The 18,993-nt window shown below is 44.1% G+C and overlaps 1 protein-coding gene across 2 annotated transcripts; it reads right to left on the bottom strand.

Annotated features, from left to right (window-relative positions):
* Window positions 1–919: 919 nt before the first annotated feature.
* Window positions 920–18,749, bottom strand: LOC141176220 (uncharacterized). Of its 2 annotated transcripts, none has more exons than XM_073660206.1 (7): window positions 18,644–18,749; window positions 6,679–6,818; window positions 6,451–6,555; window positions 6,244–6,367; window positions 6,072–6,160; window positions 5,785–5,875; window positions 920–3,500 (listed from the first exon to the last, which is right to left on the bottom strand). In XM_073660206.1, exons 2-7 carry the CDS (start codon window positions 6,745–6,747, stop codon window positions 2,062–2,064), a joined length of 1,917 nt encoding a protein of 638 aa, XP_073516307.1. In that variant the 5' UTR covers window positions 6,748–6,818; window positions 18,644–18,749; the 3' UTR covers window positions 920–2,061. The 2 variants fall into 2 exon arrangements, with proteins under 2 accessions (XP_073516307.1, XP_073516306.1); XM_073660205.1 differs by lacking the exon at window positions 18,644–18,749 and adding an exon at window positions 12,946–13,034.
* Between the last annotated feature and the right edge of the window lie 244 nt (window positions 18,750–18,993).

The raw sequence follows: 18,993 nt of genomic DNA, 5'->3' as shown, positions 1-18,993 counted from the left end.
GTTTTCATGTTGTCCCTTCACATGCGTTATAGTCTCTTTAAACATTTGACAATGGGGAGGAAGGGAGTTGTGAGACGAGATACCTGCATCCTATGTGTTACCTGCTTGTTTTTATCTATGTTTTAATGTTTTGTATGGTGATTTGGCACCGATTTGTCTCCTTAGACACTCTGCTCTATTCTTTATGTAAAAAATCTTTTTGAATAAAGTTTATACATGTTTTCTACATCATTGGCCATGTGATCGTTGTTTTCCGCTTCGGCACCCCCTAGTCAAATGCAATTTTGGCAAGTAACAGGTGTGGGCAATATGAAAATTACACCTAAAACCAGATAAAAAAGGGAGAAGTTGATTCAATATTTGCATTGTGTGAAAACGTGTGGCACACTAAGCATGGAGAAAACAGAAAAAGGAGAAGAGAACTGTCTGAGGACTTGATATTTATCAACAATTTTGGTTCTCAACAATTTCAAGGTTATAAGTCCATCTTTAGAGATCCACATGTTCCTTTGCCCAAGGTACACAGCATAAAGAATAAATTTACAACCCATACAGTCAAATATGGTGGCGGTTCAAAGGTGGTTTGGGGTTGCTTTGCTGCCTCCGACTGTGTGCAAGGCATCATGAAATCTGAAGATTAGCAAAGGATTTTGGGTCACAATATAGTGCCTATTGTCAGAAAGCTGGGTTTGCATCCTAGGTAGTGTTGAGCGAGTATGTTCTATTAACCCTTTCGCCGAGTATGCTCGGGCCGAGCTCCGAGTATTTACAGCTGCTCAGTGATATGTTTGAATCACTCCCATGTGCATGATTTGCAACGGTTTGACAGCTTTATTACATGTGAGGAATGTCTATTTCTTACACATTCCTCACATGTAATAAAGCTGCCAAACAGTCGCAAATCATGCACACGGGAGTGATTCAAACATAACAGAGCAGCTGTAAATACTCGGAACAAAACACATTCGCTCAACACTAGTCCTAGGTCATGGGTCTTCCAGCATGACAATGAGCCCAAACATACTTCAAGAAGCACCTAGAAAATAGATGGAAACAAAGTGCTGGAGAGTTCTGACCAGCAATGAGTCTGGATCTAAATCCCATTGAACACCTGTGGAGAGATCTTAAAATTGCTGTATGGAGAAAAATATTAAAATTTGAGAGTCCTCAGTGGTTGATACAATCTTTTGAGTTAGCCATTAGTCAATAAGCTTTCTAGACTACTCATGTCTCTTCATGAGACATAGTATAACACAAAATCTGAAGAGTCACATATTTATACACAACAGGGCACAGGAATAATGCAATAGATAAGACAAGTGACGTAAAGCAGAACTATCAGTTTCGGAAAAGGATAAGCAGTTGTGGCCGTAAAAATGTGTGGCCACAAGTAGATCTATTCTTTTTTTCTTTTTTGTGTGGCGATGAGAATTCATCCTTGTTTTAAGTTTTTGCCCTGTCTCCCCTACATACAGACCCCCAGTTGGACAATTGGTACATATAATTAAGTACATTACATTAGATTTAATGCAGCTGAAAGTACCTGGGATCTTGTAATCCTCATGTAGGTTGGGAATCTTTATCTTGTCAGTGGTCATTATAAACGGACAGGTTTACATATACAGGTGAGGATGAATTTTATAAGTTTCACCACAAAGGTGAAACTATCCTCCCAGTCAGTTTGCTTTTCCTCCCAGTACCTTTTAAGTCTAACAATGTTAGGTTTCTGGGAGATTATACTTGTTCCTTTTATTTTTGGTTCTCCTTAGCTTGCCTTCTTTGCCCTATATGAATGTGTTTTTGCTTGTCATTCAGGGTTTTCGTATTTTACTTCATACTTTCCTTTCCCCTTGTTGCAGCCTCCCCTCTGGTTCCTCAGGAGGTATGAGAAACTCAACGACTTATTAGGGAGTTAGGTCTGTGGTGGCGTTTTTAGTTGTACAGCTAGGGCCTTTCTTGTCTGTACAGAGACTAGTTGGGTGTAGTTGCGGCATTCTCCCCTGTGTGGGTTCTCCGGTGGTTATCAAGATGCGCTTTCTGTTTAAAACATTTCCCACATTTTCAACATGAAAATGGCTTCTTCCCTGTGTGAATTCTCTGATGTTTACTAAGATGTGATTTCTGTCCAAAACATTTCCCACAATCTGCACATGAAAAAGGCTTTGCCCCTGTGTGGGTTCTCTGATGGATGATAAGAGTTGATTTCTCTGTAAAATATTTCCCACATTCTGAACATGAAAATGGCTTCTCTCCTGTGTGAGTTCTCTGATGGTTGAAAAGATTTGATTTCTTTGCAAAACATTTCCCACATTCTGAACATGAAAATGGCTTCTCCCCTGTGTGAGTTCTCTGATGTATATTAAGACATGATTTTTGTACAAAACATTTCCCACAATCTGAACATGAAAATGGCTTCTCCACTGTGTGGGTTCTCTGGTGCTTAAGAAAACTAGATTTATGGTTATAACATTTTCTACATTCTGAACATGGAAAAGGCTTCTCCCTTGTGTGAGTTGTCTGATGTTTAATAAGAGTATATTTCTCTGCAAAACATTTCCCACATTCTGAACATGAAAAAGGCTTCTCAACTGTGTGAGTTTTGTGATGTTTGATAAGATTTGATTTCGCTGTAAAATATTTCCCACATTCTGAACATGGAAACGGCTTCTCTCCTGTGTGTGTTCTCTGATGGTTGATAAGAGTTGATTTCTCTGTAAAACATTTTCCACATTCTGAACATGGAAAAGGCTTCTCCCCTGTGTGAGTTCTCACATGTTTGATAAGATTTGATTTCTTTGCAAAACATTTCCCACATTCTGAACATGAAAATGGCTTCTCCCCTGTGTGTGTTCTCTGATGGTTGATAAGAGTTGATTTCTCTGTAAAACATTTCCCACATTCTGAACATGAAAATGGCTTCTCCCCTGTGTGAGTTCTCTGATGTATATTAAGATTTGATTTCTGTACAAAACTTTTCCCACAATCTGAACATGAAAAAGGATTCTCCTCTGTGTGGGTTCTCTGGTGTGCGATAAGATTTGATTTCTCTGTAAAAAAATTCCCACATTCTGAACAGGAAAATGGCTTCTCTCCTGTGTGAGTTATCTGGTGCCTAACAAGACTTGATTTCTGATTAAACCATCTCCCACACTTGGAGCAAGAAAATCTATTCTTCGCTGTGTGAATTTTTTGATGTTTAAGAAAAGACTTTTTGAGAGGAAAACTATTTCTATATTCTGAATGTGAAAATGGCTTCTTTGCTTTAGGAGCAGTTTGTTTTTTAATGCTTATTTTGTGACTTTGATTTTCCTTAGTAGTCGGTAATGAATCAGAAGACAGGACGTGTTTCAAAGGATCAGATGACAGATCTTGGCTGTGAAGGGATGATGGTAAATCTGGAGTAATGGCATTCACTTCAATTGTATCCTGGGGGATCTGAAAATTATCTGATTTAAAAACTGAAGATGTCAGCTGTCCCTCTGATCTCCTGGTACAGACATCTGCCAAGAATAAAAACAATTATTATTTTTTAATAAAGAATCCTTGAATTTTATATTTTTGAACATTTCTACTTAAATTGTCTGTAAAAAAGGCAAGTTATATAAAAAAAAAAATTCACTGGACAATGACCATCTAATAGAAAACCTCACAGGATGAACCAGTGGAGCGTGGTGTTCACCTGTTTGTTTATTCTGCCTCCCAAATATGGAGTAAAAGGTACAGGCTCTGTCCAGCCACTAAGATTAGGGTGCTTGGGACCTGTAGTACCATCCAGTCTGGCAGTATGGGTGTGTGTGCAGTCCAGCTGGAGTAATCTGCTCCCTGCTTCAGCAATTTGGAAAGCACCGCACCCTACTAAAGCTGGAAGCATATTGCTGGAAGCTGCCAGATACAGCCTTGTTCTCCTCTGGTTCAGTCCTCTGTGCTCAGCTCCCGACTTGTGTATTTGTTTCCTATTGTGACCTCGGCCCGTTTACTGACTACTCGTGTCTTCTGATTTTGTATTTTCTCTATCCTCTTGGTTCTGACCCGGCTACCTGACTATTCTTCTTTCCATCTCACTCCACCGAATAGCAGGTAACACCATGGCCCAAGCCTAGGGGTCTCTGTGTAGGTTCAGATCCATGTAGAAGAGTTAAATGGTGATGAGCAAAGTAATTTGTGAAATCTGTAAACAGGGTAGATAGTTATAAGCCTGTTCATGGTAGCCATCTTTTGAGCATTCCTAATAGCTAAATGGCGCTCCTTCCCTTCTCAACCTCCCATGTGCCCAGACAGTAGTGTACAACCGTATATAGGGTATTGTCAGATTCAAAAGAAGTTGGAAAATAATTTGTAAGGTCCATTTGTTTCCTATTATCCTTTGTGAAGAATTCCAAAATTATCACCACATAAAGTGACACAAGTCAAATTTGAAAAATGGGGCCTGATTAGAAACATAATACTGACTGCGGGAAGGGGTTAAAGCAGAGGATTACTGAAGTCAAAAACTGTGTCTACAGACAATAACACATCTACTGAAATGACCAAACTGAACAGTCTTCATCAGAGAAAAATGAGTAACTAGTGGTGAAACCTCTCTGGGGTAATTAGAGTATGGGGCTCGGGGGCTCTTCTCAATCTAAACTATCGCTAAGGGCCAATATTTTCTGGCAGATGAGTGTCAAGAAGAAATATTAGACATTCAAAGAGAACTTTTTTATAATACTGAAGAGCTGAGGTGTTTTAAATTTAGATCTCAGGCATTTGGAAGAGGTAATGGAGATCTTTTTGAAAGACGACCAGGGAGTTACAGACTCACATAAGTGAGGCCGGCCGATCCCACCAGAATGAAACTATCATAGAGAGTGAAAAAAATAAAAATATGTAAAAAAAATAAAGAATATATAAACATGTAACATCCCCAACAACCACGTATGTATGAGGGGAGAAATCCAACACTAAACTGGAGTTGCACTCATTTATGGTGGACCATTTGGCGCGAACAAGCCGGAACCCCGAAAACTAACCCGAATTTGAAATGCCGAACAAATTCGCTCAATACTATTTATGACGTGGAGTGAATCCATGAAACCAGGGCTGGAGCCATGCCAACACATCTCCTGCAGGCATGAATAAATGTATATTACAGCCACCAGCCACGCACAGCTTAGAGATATATCATGGCACAGGTGTAATGTTTTCTGTGTAGTTTATGACAATCCTGTTTGAAGTTAGTTGGTTTCAAAAGAAATTGAAAAGTCAGGATAAAGGGAAACTCTGTTCTTATTGTACAGAAATTCACACTTGGCCTCACTGGACATTTAATGTTGTCGATCATAAAAGTGAAGTTTGGCCAGAAAGACTGGACCTGGTCTTGTAGGGACCATATGAGCACATTCAGCAGCACAGAAGGGAGATTCATCTAATAAGATATCAGGGATCTAGGAAGCCAACAGCATCATTACCCTCCGCTTTCTCTTACAGGCCCATCATATTTTTCTTCAAGTGATTTTTTAATTTGTCAGCACATTCTACGTACGCTGTCATTTGGCTTTATAGTTTACAGACCTGGGCAGGTAACGGTCAGCGTCTCCTAATCCCAGGGGGTAGGTGGATCCTTCAGGTTGTAAGTTCTATAGAAAAGGTCTTTCACAATTACACAAAGTAATTTGAATATTTTCGAACGGAGGAGAATGTTGGAGTCTAGCGGCAAAATGGTGATCACACGATTGTGATACGACTACACCACTGATAAAGCAGCCACAGACAGGGACTTCTCTGTATTCAGTGGTTACTGCTCACCTGTGTAGTCATATGTAGGAATCTCCTCTTTACACCGCTCATCACCCCTCACATATGTCTCTGTAGTATTAATATGGGTCAGATCTTCACCCTGAAACAAATATTGTAAAAGTCACAGACAGATGGAGAAGTCACATCTATGATCAGTTCTAATCCTGCCATCTCCAGCATTCTCATTACACAAATATAAAACATAATAATGATGGATAAAACAGAACTGAAGACATGACATTTACAGCCGTCTACACATCATAGGGGAGATCTCATGACACCTTCTCTCTATCTACCTGAGGAACATTTGGATTTTCTTGTTTACAGTCCTGTGGAAGAAGACGATGGGGACATCTCTCTGGTGTTGTCCTCTTACTGGATAGATCTGGAGGAAACACATACAGGGACTGAATTCATTCTTTACATACAGATAATTATAGGCCGTGTGTATTTAGTCCTGTCTATTACCTGGTGATGTGAGGGGCTGGGGAACCTCCATCATGACGTCCTTGTACAGATCTTTGTGTCCTTCTAAATACTCCCACTCCTCCATGGAGAAATAGACGGCGACATCCTGACATCTTATAGGAACCTGACACATACAATGATACCGTCATCCCCCCGATCCCTTCACAGCGTTACTGTATAATGTCCCAGCATTCCCAGCAGTGTCACCTCTCCAGTCAGCAGCTCAATCATCTTGTAGGCGAGTTCTAGGATCTTCTGGTCATTGATGTCCTCATGTATTAGGGGGTGAGGTGGAGGCCCCGTGATTAATCTCTGGTTATGGAGAGTCACATTAATAAATCTCACTACAGACATTTCCAGAGTCCTCACCTCTCTAGTTCTGTCCATCTGTTATTTCCAAGAAAGCTGTAATGTGACGTCATCAGAATCGCTCACCTCTCCAGTAAGCCGGAAGAGGATCTCTAGGGTGAGGTGTAATATCCCCTCCACCATCTTGTCCATCATTTTCCTGGATAAATCAGGAAAATTTTCTTATATAGACGATCTTCACTGAGAGGATCCGGTATTGTAGAGACCTGAATGAGGAAAAGATAAGCTGATGGATAAGACCATTTTTCTGCAAACGATGATGCGGAATCCAAAATGTACCACGAGTACCCTTCATCCCTTAATCTGGTGTTCAGGTCTATTGCCTGTATATTAAAATCTGTGAAAGTCGAGCAGTACCTTCTCAACCATAAAAATTGTCCCTTGGATTTTCCTCTTTTTATGGGGATGGGGGTGGTGGTTATCCCACTTCAGTAGTTTATTAGTGCTTGAAGGTTTCTGGTAGATGAGTGTCCCTAGGGTCCCGTTACAATCCTTCTTGATCAGTACATGCAGGAAAGGCAACTGGTAATAATTGGTGTTGGTCTGCTCCTTTAAATAAAATGTACTTTTCAGGTTATATCCTCAGTACCCTCATTTTTCATCCCTTCTTTTGAGGCCCACACAGTCAGACTCTACTGGCCCTTCTCCCTGCGAGTGGCGGCTGTGTATCGCCCTCCGGGCCACTCCCTTCAGTTTGTGGATCACTTTGCCACTTGGCTTCCAAAATTTCTATCCTATGACATCCCCACCCTCATCATGGGAGATTTTAACATCCCAATAGGCGATTCCCTCTTCCCATCTGCCGCTCATCTTTTATCGCTAACTTCCTCCTTCGGCCTTTCACAGCTTACTAATTCTCCTACACATGAAGATGGAAATACTCTTTGACCTGATCTTCACCCGGCTCTGTTCAATACATGACTTTACTAACTCTCCTCTTCCACTCTCTGATCACAACCTTCTTTCATTCTCTGTCAAGAACTGTCACCCTGCTCAAGACACCCCCACTTTCCACACTTATAGAAATATACATGGCATTAACACCCAGAAATTTATGAAAACGTTGCAATCATCATTGGCCCCAATCTCCACCCTCTCATGCCCTGACTCTGCACTGAAGAATTATAACGAAACATTGCAATGTGCCCTGGATGAAGGCGCACCTTCTACACAGAGAACAACTCGGCACAGACGGCGACAACCTTGGAACACGCTGCAAACACGTTTTCTCCAGCAGGGCTCCAGGTGTGCCGAATGGCTGTGGACAAAATCTAATCTGGCTGAAGATTTCCTCCATTATAAATTTATGCTTAAAACCTATAACTCCGCCCTTCCCCTCTCCAAACAAACCTACTTTGAGGCTATGTGCCCACGATGCAGAAATGAAGCAGAAAATTTCTGCAGCATTTATGCATCTCCCTGGCGGAAAAAACGCATGCAGATTGTGCATGCGTTTTTCCTGCAGAATACATGCGGAATACATGCGGATTCACATGCGTTAACGCATGTGTTTCCGCATGCGGACTGACAAGCACTTTCCAGGCGATAGCATCACTTGGAAAGTGCTTGACAACTAGGTCACACTGTATAAATCCATGCAAACGGCATGGATTTATACAGTGAGACCGTAAAAATAAAAAAATAAAGCTATACTTGCCTCCGATGCCGCCGTGTGTGCTGTCGCGCTCCTTCCTGGTTCCTTCCTGGCTTGCCGGCATCTCGCGAGACAGCCTGCGGTCACATGACTGCGACGTCATCTCAGGTCCTGGAAGGAGAAGCGCTGCAGGGGCCGCCGGACAGGTGAATATAAACTTTATTTTATTCTTTTTTTTACAGGTACAATGGTACCCAGGTCTGGATGAGAGTCTTCTCGCCTCCAGAACTGGGTACCATCCGCACATTGAAACGCATATTATCCGCTTGTACAAATGTACAGACACGGATTCTATGCGTCTCAATGCAAGTCAATGGCATGGCTTCCGCTGCGCTTCCGCAAAATTAATGAACATGCTGTGGATTTATGAGCGCTGCAGAAACGTTGCGGAAAAATCCGCAGCATGTGCATTGACATTGCGGAATGCCATTGGGGACCATGGGGTGCGGATTACCATGCGTTTTTGATGCGTTTCCGCAGCGGAAACGCATGAAAAAAGCATTGTGTGCACGCAGCCTAACAACCTCATCATCTCATGGCCCAATAATCCTAAACACCTGTTTGACACTTTTCATTCTCTCCTTAATCAAACAGCACAGGCCCCAACCAAAAACCTCAGCACTGACGATCTGGACAATTATTTCAAAGAAAAATTGACCATATCCGACAGGAAATTTTCTCTCAATCCCCAAATGTAATGCATGCTCCTCCCTCCCACATTGTATCTTGATCATTTTCTGACTTCGAACCAGTCACGGAAGATGAAGTGACAAGGCTCCTTACTTCCTCTCGCTCTACCACCTGCACCAGTGACCCTATTCCTTCACATCTCCTTCAGTCCCTTTCTCCAGCTGTCACCACTCACCTAACTAAAATATTCAACCTCTACCTCTCATCTTGCATTTTTCCCTCCTTTTTTAAACACTCCAGCATACATCCATTACTTAAAAAAACATCCCTCGACCAGAACTGTGCTGCTAACTACAGACCTGTTTCCAATCTTCCCTTTATATCTAAACTCCTGGAACGACTGGTCCACTCTTGTATAATACGCTATCTCTCAGATAACTCCCTTCTTGACCCTTTACAATCTGGTTTCCGCTCTTTACATTCTACTGAAACTGAACTCACTAAAGTTTCTAATGATCTACTAACAGCCAAATCTAATGGTCACTACTCCCTGCTGATTCTCCTGGATCTCTCTGCAGCATTCGACACTGTGGATCTACCTCTCTGACAGCTCCTTCACTGTGTCTTTTGCTGGCTCCTCTTCTTCTCCCCTCCCCCTTATTGTCGGGGTTCCTCAAGGATCAGTCCTAGAAGCCCTTCTTTTCTACTTATATATCGCTCCTATTGGACAAACAATCAGCAGATTCGGTTTTTAGTACCATCTCTATGCTGATGACACCCAATTATACACCTCTTCTCCGGACATCACCCCTGCATTATTACAAAATACCAGTGATTGTCTTTCCGCTGTCTCTAACACTATGTCCTCCCTCTATCTAAAATTTAATCTGTCAAAAACTAAACTACTCCTATTTCCTCCCTCCACTAACCTATCTATGCCTGATATTGCCATTTCTGTTTGTGACTCCATCATTACTCGCCAGCAACATGCCGGCTGTCTTGGGGTCAAGCTTGATTCAGATCTTTCCTTCACTCCTCACATCAAATCACTCGCTCGCTCGTGTCATCTACACCTTAAAAACATCTCTAGAATCAGAAATTTTCTTACCTTTGTAAAAACTCTTATGTAGCTCTTATTCATTCTCGTCTGGACTATTGCAACTCTTTACTTATCGATCTCCCCCTTTATAAACTTTCCCCTCTCCAATCCGTCCTGAACGCAGGAGTCAGGGTCATATTCCTCACCATCCGATACAACGATGTCTCTTCCCTGTGCCAGTCATTGCACTGATTGCCCATCCAATACAGAGTTCAATATAAACTTATCGCTCTTACCCACAAAACTCTTGATGATTCAGCACCGCCCTACATCACCTCCCTCGTCTCAGTCTACCACCCTACCCGTGCCCTCAGTTCTGCTAATGACTTAAAACTAAAATCCTCCGTAATCCGAACCTCCCACTCCAGTCTCCAAGATTTCTCGCATGCTGCTCCAATTCTTTGGAATGCACTACCCAGGACAATTTGATTAATTCCCAATACCCACAGTTTAAAGCGTGCCCTAAAAAAACATTTCTTTATACTGGCCTATCACCTCAACACACTTATCTAACTGTCCCAGTTTGGCCCATATTAAAATTTTCTTCAAAATCATGCTCATACCATCCATGCACTGAATAGCCTCTGTCTGTACTGTACACATACTGGCTGGCGATCAGTTCATGTAGTGTTATGTACTTACACTATTTAGTATATTAAGGCTGTATTATACAATATACGTACATTTTACCTTTTGTGTCTCCCCTATTTCCTCATAGACTGTAAGCTTGCGAGCAGGGCCCTCACTCCTTTTAATATCTGAGTTATGCTTATTCTGTAAAGTCTGTATTGTCAATATAAGTCCCCCTTAAAATTGTAAAGTGCTGTGGAATATGTTATCGCTATAAAAATTATTATTATAATAAATTCAGATGTAAATCTAAGGCCCACTCTATTGATGTTGAGTTCCCCGACAAATTAAAAAGATTGTTCACTCGTACCTGACCAGGTGATAAAAATGCAGTCAATATATTTGTACCATACCCCAATATATGGATGCCATCCCTGAATATTGAGGATTCCTCCCACCAGTCCAGGGATAGGTTAGCATATAAGGGGGCACAGAGGCTACCCATCGCAGTACCCCTGAGCTGGTGGAAATATTTCCTATCAAAAAGAAAGAAGTTATGAATAAGAGTGAATTTTAGAAGATCCTCCATCAAGTCATTATGTCTGCTACACTCTATTGATCTCAATTCAAGAAATGTCTTACTCCTCTGATACCATCCTCATGCAGTATATTACTGTACAAAGCCTCGATATCTAGTAAGGCCTGCTCCCCTACATGCCTGTATACATGCTCGAGGGTATATATGGAGGGGAGCAGGGAAAGGAAAAAACATTCTCCAGAGGGATTATTCCAACTGCAGGACCTCAGGCGGTACTGGGGGAACATTATACTGTGGGGGGGGGGGGTCATACACACTACATAAGGGGCATAATGGGGGCATTAAACTGTGTGGGGGCATCATACACACTGCATAAGGGGCATAATGGGGGCATTACACTGTGTGGGGGCATCATGCATCCTGCATAAAGGGCATAATGGGGGCATTACACTGCGTGGGGGCATCATACATCCTGCATAAGGTGGATAATGGAGACATTACACTGTGTGGGGGGGCATCATACATCCTGCATAAGGGGCATAATGGGGGCATTACACTGTGTGGGGGCATCATACATACTGCATAAGGGGCATAATGGGGGCATTACACTGTGTGGGGGGCATCATACATACTGCATAAGGGGCATAATGGGGGCATTACACTGTGTGGGGGGGGCATCATCACACTGCATAATGGGGGTGAAACCCTGTGTGGGGGGGCATCATACATCCTGCATAAGGGGCATAATGGGGGCATTACACTGTGTGGGGGCATCATACATACTGCATAAGAGGCATAATGGGGGCATTACACTGTGTGGGGGGCATCATACATCCTACATAAGGGGCATAATGGGGGCATTACGCTGTGTGGGGGCATCATACATACTGCATAAGGAGCATAATGGGGGCATTACACTGTGGGGGCATCATACATCCTGCATAAGAGGCATCATGGGGGCATTACACTGTGTGGGGGCTTCATACATACTGCATAAGGGGCATAATGGGGGCATTACACTGTGTGGGGGCATCATACATCATGCATAAGGGGCATAATGGGGGCATTACACTGTGTAGGGGGCATCATACATACTGCATAAGGGGCATAATGGGGGCATTACACTGTGTGGGGGGCATCATACATACTGCATAAGGGGCATAATGGGGGCATTACACTGTGTGGGGGCATCATACATACTGCATAAGGGGCATAATGGGGGCATTACACTGTGGGGGCATCATACATCCTGCATAAGAGGCATCATGGGGGCATTACACTGTGTGGGGGCATCATACATCATGCATAAGGGGCATCATGGGGGCATTACACTGTGTGGGGGGCATCATACATACTGTATAAGGGGCATAATGGGGGCATTACACTGTGTGGGGGGCATCATACATCCTGCATAAGAGGCATCATGGGGGCATTACACTGTGTGGGGGCATCATACATACTGCATAAGGGGCATAATGGGGGCATTACACTGTGTGGGGGCATCATACATCCTGCATAAGGGGCATAATGGGGGCATTACACTGTGTGGGGGGCATCATACATACTGCATAATGGGGGCATTACACTGTGTGGGGGGCATCATACATCCTGCATAAGGGGCATAATGGGGGCATTACACTGTGGGCCAGTAAAGGGGTCCTGTACTATGAGAACAATACGTTTCCTCCCTTCCTGTCTCCATAGTTGGCTCGTATGTATCTATTACAGGAAACAGAACAAAAACCTTATGATTCTTATAAAGGGGCAACACAAGACCCCAAAAGAGTCCCCGTGCTGAAGGGGTTAATGCCCCCTACGACCAGTAATGGGGTCTCCACATACCTCCACCTGCAGAGCCGCCACCACATATATGGCTGCTCTGTGCGCACAGGAGCTGTGATGAGGTCACAGGAGGGGAGGAGTCAGGGGTCACATGATCAGGGGCCTCAGTGGATGCAGGACTCTGCTGTGCTGGTTGTCATGGTGCTGGATGAGCTGAAGTTTATGTGTGGGGTCAGGAGGGGTTTACAGTGTGGATGTAGCAGAGCCGCGTGTGTACGAGGTGTACGGAGCGGAGCCGCGTGTGTACGAGGTGTACGGAGCAGAGCCGCGTGTGTACGAGGTGTACGGAGCGGAGCCGTGTGTGTACGAGGTGTACGGAGCGGAGCCGCGTGTGTACGAGGTGTACGGAGCGGAGCCGCGTGTGTACGAGGTGTACGGAGCGGAGCCGCGTGTGTACGAGGTGTACGGAGCGGAGCCGCGTGTGTACGAGGTGTACGGAGCGGAGCCGCGTGTGTACGAGGTGTACGGAGCGGAGCCGCGTGTGTACGAGGTGTACGGAGCGGAGCCGCGTGTGTACGAGGTGTACGGAGCGGAGCCGCGTGTGTACGAGGTGTACGGAGCGGAGCCGCGTGTGTACGAGGTGTACGGAGCGGAGCCGCGTGTGTACGAGGTGTACGGAGCGGAGCCGCGTGTGTACGAGGTGTACGGAGCGGAGCCGCGTGTGTACGAGGCGTGCGGAGCCGCGCGTGTACGAGGCGTACGGAGCGGAGCCGCCCGTGTACGAGGCGTACGGAGCGGAGCCGCGCGTGAACGAGGCGTACGGAGCGGAGCCGCGCGTGTACGAGGCTTACGGAGCGGAGCCGCGCGTGTGCGAGGCGTACGGAGCGGAGCCGCGCGTGTGCGAGGCGTGCGGAGCGGAGCCGCGCGTGTACGAGGCGTGCGGAGCGGAGCCGCGCGTGTACGAGGCGTGCGGAGCGGAGCCGCGTGTGTACGAGGCGTACGGAGCGGAGCCGCGCGTGTACGAGGCTTACGGAGCGGAGCCGCGCGTGTACGAGGCGTACGGAGCGGAACCGCGCGTGTACGAGGCGTGCGGAGCGGAGCCGCGCGTGTACGAGGCGTGCGGAGCGGAGCCGCGCGTGTACGAGGCGTGCGGAGCGGAGCCGCGCGTGTACGAGGCGTGCGGAGCGGAGCCGCGCGTGTACGAGGCGTACGGAGCGGAGCCGCGCGTGTACGAGGCGTACGGAGCGGAGCCGCGCGTGTACGAGGCTTACGGAGCGGAGCCGCGCGTGTACGAGGCGTACGGAGCGGAGCCGCGCGTGTACGAGGCGTGCGGAGCGGAGCCGCGCGTGTACGAGGCGTGCGGAGCGGAGCCGCGCGTGTACGAGGCGTGCGGAGCGGAGCCGCGCGTGTACGAGGCGTACGGAGCGGAGCCGCGCGTGTACGAGGCTTACGGAGCGGAGCCGCGCGTGTACGAGGCTTACGGAGCGGAGCCGCGCGTGTACGAGGCGTACGGAGCGGAACCGCGCGTGTACGAGGCGTACGGAGCGGAGCCGCGCGTGTACGAGGCGTGCGGAGCGGAGCCGCGCGTGTACGAGGCGTGCGGAGCCGCGCGTGTACGAGGCTTACGGAGCGGAGCCGCGCGTGTACGAGGCTTACGGAGCGGAGCCGCGCGTGTACGAGGCGTACGGAGCGGAACCGCGCGTGTACGAGGCGTGCGGAGCGGAGCCGCGCGTGTACGAGGCGTGCGGAGCGGAGCCGCGCGTGTGCGAGGCGTACGGAGCGGAGCCGCGCGTGTGCGAGGCGTACGGAGCGGAACCGCGCGTGTACGAGGCGTACGGAGCGGAGCCGCGCGTGTACGAGGCGTGCGGAGCGGAGCCGCGCGTGTACGAAGCGTGCGGAGCGGAGCCGCGCGTGTACGAGGCGTACGGAGCGGAGCCGCGCGTGTACGAGGCGTACGGAGCGGAGCCGCGCGTGTGCGAGGCGTACGGAGCGGAGCCGCGCGTGTGCGAAGTGTACGGAGCAGAGCCTTGTGTGTGAGAGGTGTACGGAGCGGAGCCGCCGCACGTGTACTTATCTCTAGAAATGTACATACAGTACAGAATATATACATACTGACCCTATATACATACAGTACAGAATATATGCATACTGACCCTATATACATACAGTACAGAATATATACATACTGACCCTATACACATACAGTACAGAATATATACATACTAACCCTATACACATACAGTACAGAATATATACATACTGACCCTATATATATGCAGTACAGAATATATACATACTGACCCTATATACATACAGTACAGAATATATACATACTGACCCTATATATATACAGTACAGAATATATACATACTGACCCTATATACATACAGTACAGAATATATACATACTGATCCTATACAGTACAGAATATATACATACTGACCCTATATACATACAGTACAGAATGTATACATACTGACCCTATACACATACAGTACAGAATATATACATACTGACACTATACACATACAGTACAGAATATATACATACTGATCCTATACAGTACAGAATATATACATACTGACCCTATATACATACAGTACAGAATAAATACATACTGACCCTATACACATACAGTACAGAATATATACATACTAACCCTATACACATACAGTACAGAATATATACATACTGACCCTATACACATACAGTACAGAATATATACATACTGACCCTATACACATACAGTATAGTATACATACTGACCCTATATACATACAGTACAGAATATATACATACTGACCCTATACACATCATACAGTACAGAATATATACATACTGACCCTATATACATACAGTACAGAATATATACATACTGACCCTATATATATACAGTACAGAATATATACATACTGACCCTATATACATACAGTACAGAATATATACATACTGATCCTATACAGTACAGAATATATACATACTGACCCTATACAGTACAGAATATATACATACTGACCCTATATACATACAGTACAGAATATATGCATACTGACCCTATATACATACAGTACAGAATATATACATACTGACCCTATACACATACAGTACAGAATATATACATACTAACCCTATACACATACAGTACAGAATATATACATACTGACCCTATACACATACAGTACAGAATATATACATACTGACCCTATACACATACAGTACAGAATATATACATACTGACCCTATACACATACAGTATAGTATACATACTGACCCTATATACATACAGTACAGAATATATACATACTGACCCTATATATATACAGTACAGAATATATACATACTGACCCTATATACATACAGTACAGAATATATACATACTGACCCTATACACATCATACAGTACAGAATATATACATACTGACCCTATATACATACAGTACAGAATATATACATACTGACCCTATATATATATATACAGTACAGAATATATACATACTGACCCTATATACATACAGTACAGAATATATACATACTGATCCTATACAGTACAGAATATATACATTCTGACCCTATATACATACAGTACAGAAAGTATACATACTGACCCTATACACATATAGTACAGAATATATACAGTTATATGAAAAAGTTTGGGCACCCCTATTAATCTTAAGCTTAATGTTTTATAAAAATTGGTGTTTTTGCAACAGCTATTTCAGTTTGATATATGTAATAACTGTTGGACACAGTAATGTTTCTGCCTTGAAATGAGGTTTATTGTACTAACAGAAAATGTGCAATCTGCATTCAAACAAAATTTGACAGGTGCATAAGTATGGGCACCCTTATCATTTTCTTGTTTTAAATACTGCTACCTACTTTTTACTGACTTACTAAAGCCCTTTTTTTGGTTTTGTAACCTCATTGAGCTTTGAACTTCATAGCCAGGTGTATGCAATCATGAGAAAAGCTACTTAAAGTGGCCACTTGCAAGTTGTTCTCCTGTTTGAAACTCCTCTGAAGAGTGGCATCATGGGCTCCTCAAAACAACTGTCAAATGATCTGAAAACAATGATTATTCAACATAGTTGTTCAGGGGAAGGATACAAAAAGCTGTCTCAGAGATTTAACCTGTCAGTTTCCACTGTGAGGAACATAGTCAGGAAATGGAAGAACACAGGGACAGTTCTTGTTAAGGCCAGAAGTGGCAGGCCAAGAAAAACATCAGAAAGGCAGAGAAGAAGAATGGTGAGATCAGTCAAGGACAATCCTCAGACCACCTCCAGAGAGCTGCAGCATCAACTTGCTGCAGATGGTGTCACTGTGCATCGGTCAACTATACAACGCACTTTGCACAAGGAGAAGCTGTATGGGAGAGTGGTGCGAAAGAAGCCGTTTCTGCAAGCACGCCACAAACAGAGTCGGCTGAGGTATGCAAAAGCACATTTGGAGAAGCCAATTTCTTTTTGGAAGAAGGTCCTGTGGACTGATGAAACCAAGATTGAGTTGTTTGGTCATACAAAAAGGCGTTATGCATGGTGGCAAAAAAACACAGCATTCCAAGAAAAACACTTGCTACCCACAGTAAAATTTGGTGAAGGTTCCATCATGCTTTGGGGCTGTGTGGTCAATGCCGGCACCGGGAATCTTGTTAAAGTTGAAGGACGCATGGATTCCACTCAGTATCAGCAGATTCTTGACAATAATGTTCAAGAATCAGTGATAAAGTTGAATTTACGCAGGGGATGGATCTTTCAGCAAGACAATGATCCAAAACACTGCTCCAAATCTACTCAGGCATTCATGCAGAGGAACAATTACAATGTTCTGGAATGGCCATCCCAGTCCCCAGACCTGAATATCATTGAACATCTGTGGGATCATTTGAAGAGGGCTGTCCATGCTCGGCCACCATCAAACTTAACTGGAATGGTTTTGTAAAGAGGAATGGTCAAAAATACCTTCATCCAGGATCCAGGAAATCATTAAAAGCTACAGGAAGCGACTAGAGGCTGTTATTTTTGCAAAAGGAGGATCTACTAAATATTAATGTCACTTTTCTGGTGAGGTGCCCATACTTATGCACCTGTCAAATTTTGTTTGAATGCAGATTGCACATTTTCTGTTAGCATCATAAACCTCATTTCAAGGCAGAAACATTACTGTATCCAACAGTTATTACATATATCAAACTGAAATAGCTGTTGCAAAAACACCAATTTTTATAAAACATTAAGCTTAAGATTAATAGGGGTGCCCAAACTTTTTCATATAACTGTACATACTGACACTATACACATACAGTACAGAATATATACATACTGATCCTATACAGTACAGAATATATACATACTGACCCTATATACATACAGTACAGAATGTATACATACTGACCCTATACATATACAGTACAGAATATATACATACTGACACTATACACATACAGTACAGAATATATACATACTGATCCTATACACATACAGTACAGAATATATACATACTGACCCTATACACATACAGTACAGACTATATACAGTACATACTGATCCTATATACATACAGTGCAGAATATATACATACTGACCCTATATACAGACAGTACAGAATATATACATACTGACCCTATACACATACAGTACAGAATATATACATACTGACCCTATATACATACAGTACAAAATATATACATACTGACCCTATATACATACAGTACAGAATATATACATACTGACCCTATATACATTCTTTACCCTATTACCTTTTGTACATTGCTGATAAATCCGGACATAATGACGACACATGAACTGAAGAACAATAGGGATGAGAATCGTCCGTGGTTTCTAGATGGAGTCGGCTCGTCTCTGCTGTGAAGGGTTTGTCCGGTCAGTCGGTGCCGCTGCCAGGATTTCCCAGTGTTGATTAGCGCTGGGCTACAATGAAATGACAAGTTCATAAGTCTGGGACATAAAATATCACAAAGAAAAGCTCTAGGATTACAATGAAATTCTAATTTTATTAAATTACAATACAGGGAAAAATAAATATCTACTATATAATCAGCTTATCCCGTCTGTCTGTCCGTCCAGGAAATCCCGCGTCGCTGATTGG

The sequence above is a fragment of the Phyllobates terribilis genome, unplaced genomic scaffold, assembly GCF_046119375.1.
Source record: "Phyllobates terribilis strain yellow unplaced genomic scaffold, ASM4611937v1 Scaffold_17__1_contigs__length_24005725, whole genome shotgun sequence".
In the NCBI taxonomy this organism is placed as follows: domain Eukaryota; kingdom Metazoa; phylum Chordata; class Amphibia; order Anura; family Dendrobatidae; genus Phyllobates; species Phyllobates terribilis.
This window is presented reverse-complemented; position numbering and strand designations above follow the sequence as displayed.

Bases quoted from the DNA above. Each gene is read 5' to 3' on its own strand.
- LOC141176220 (XM_073660206.1), bottom strand. From the start codon at position 6,747: ATGATGGACAAGATGGTGGAGGGGATATTACACCTCACCCTAGAGATC. The intron at 6,556-6,678 runs GTGAGCGATTCT...CTCCATAACCAG, and splicing joins TCTTCCGGCTTACTGGAGAG to AGATTAATCACGGGGCCTCC. The intron at 6,368-6,450 runs GTGACACTGCTG...TGTATGTGTCAG, and splicing joins TTGAGCTGCTGACTGGAGAG to GTTCCTATAAGATGTCAGGA.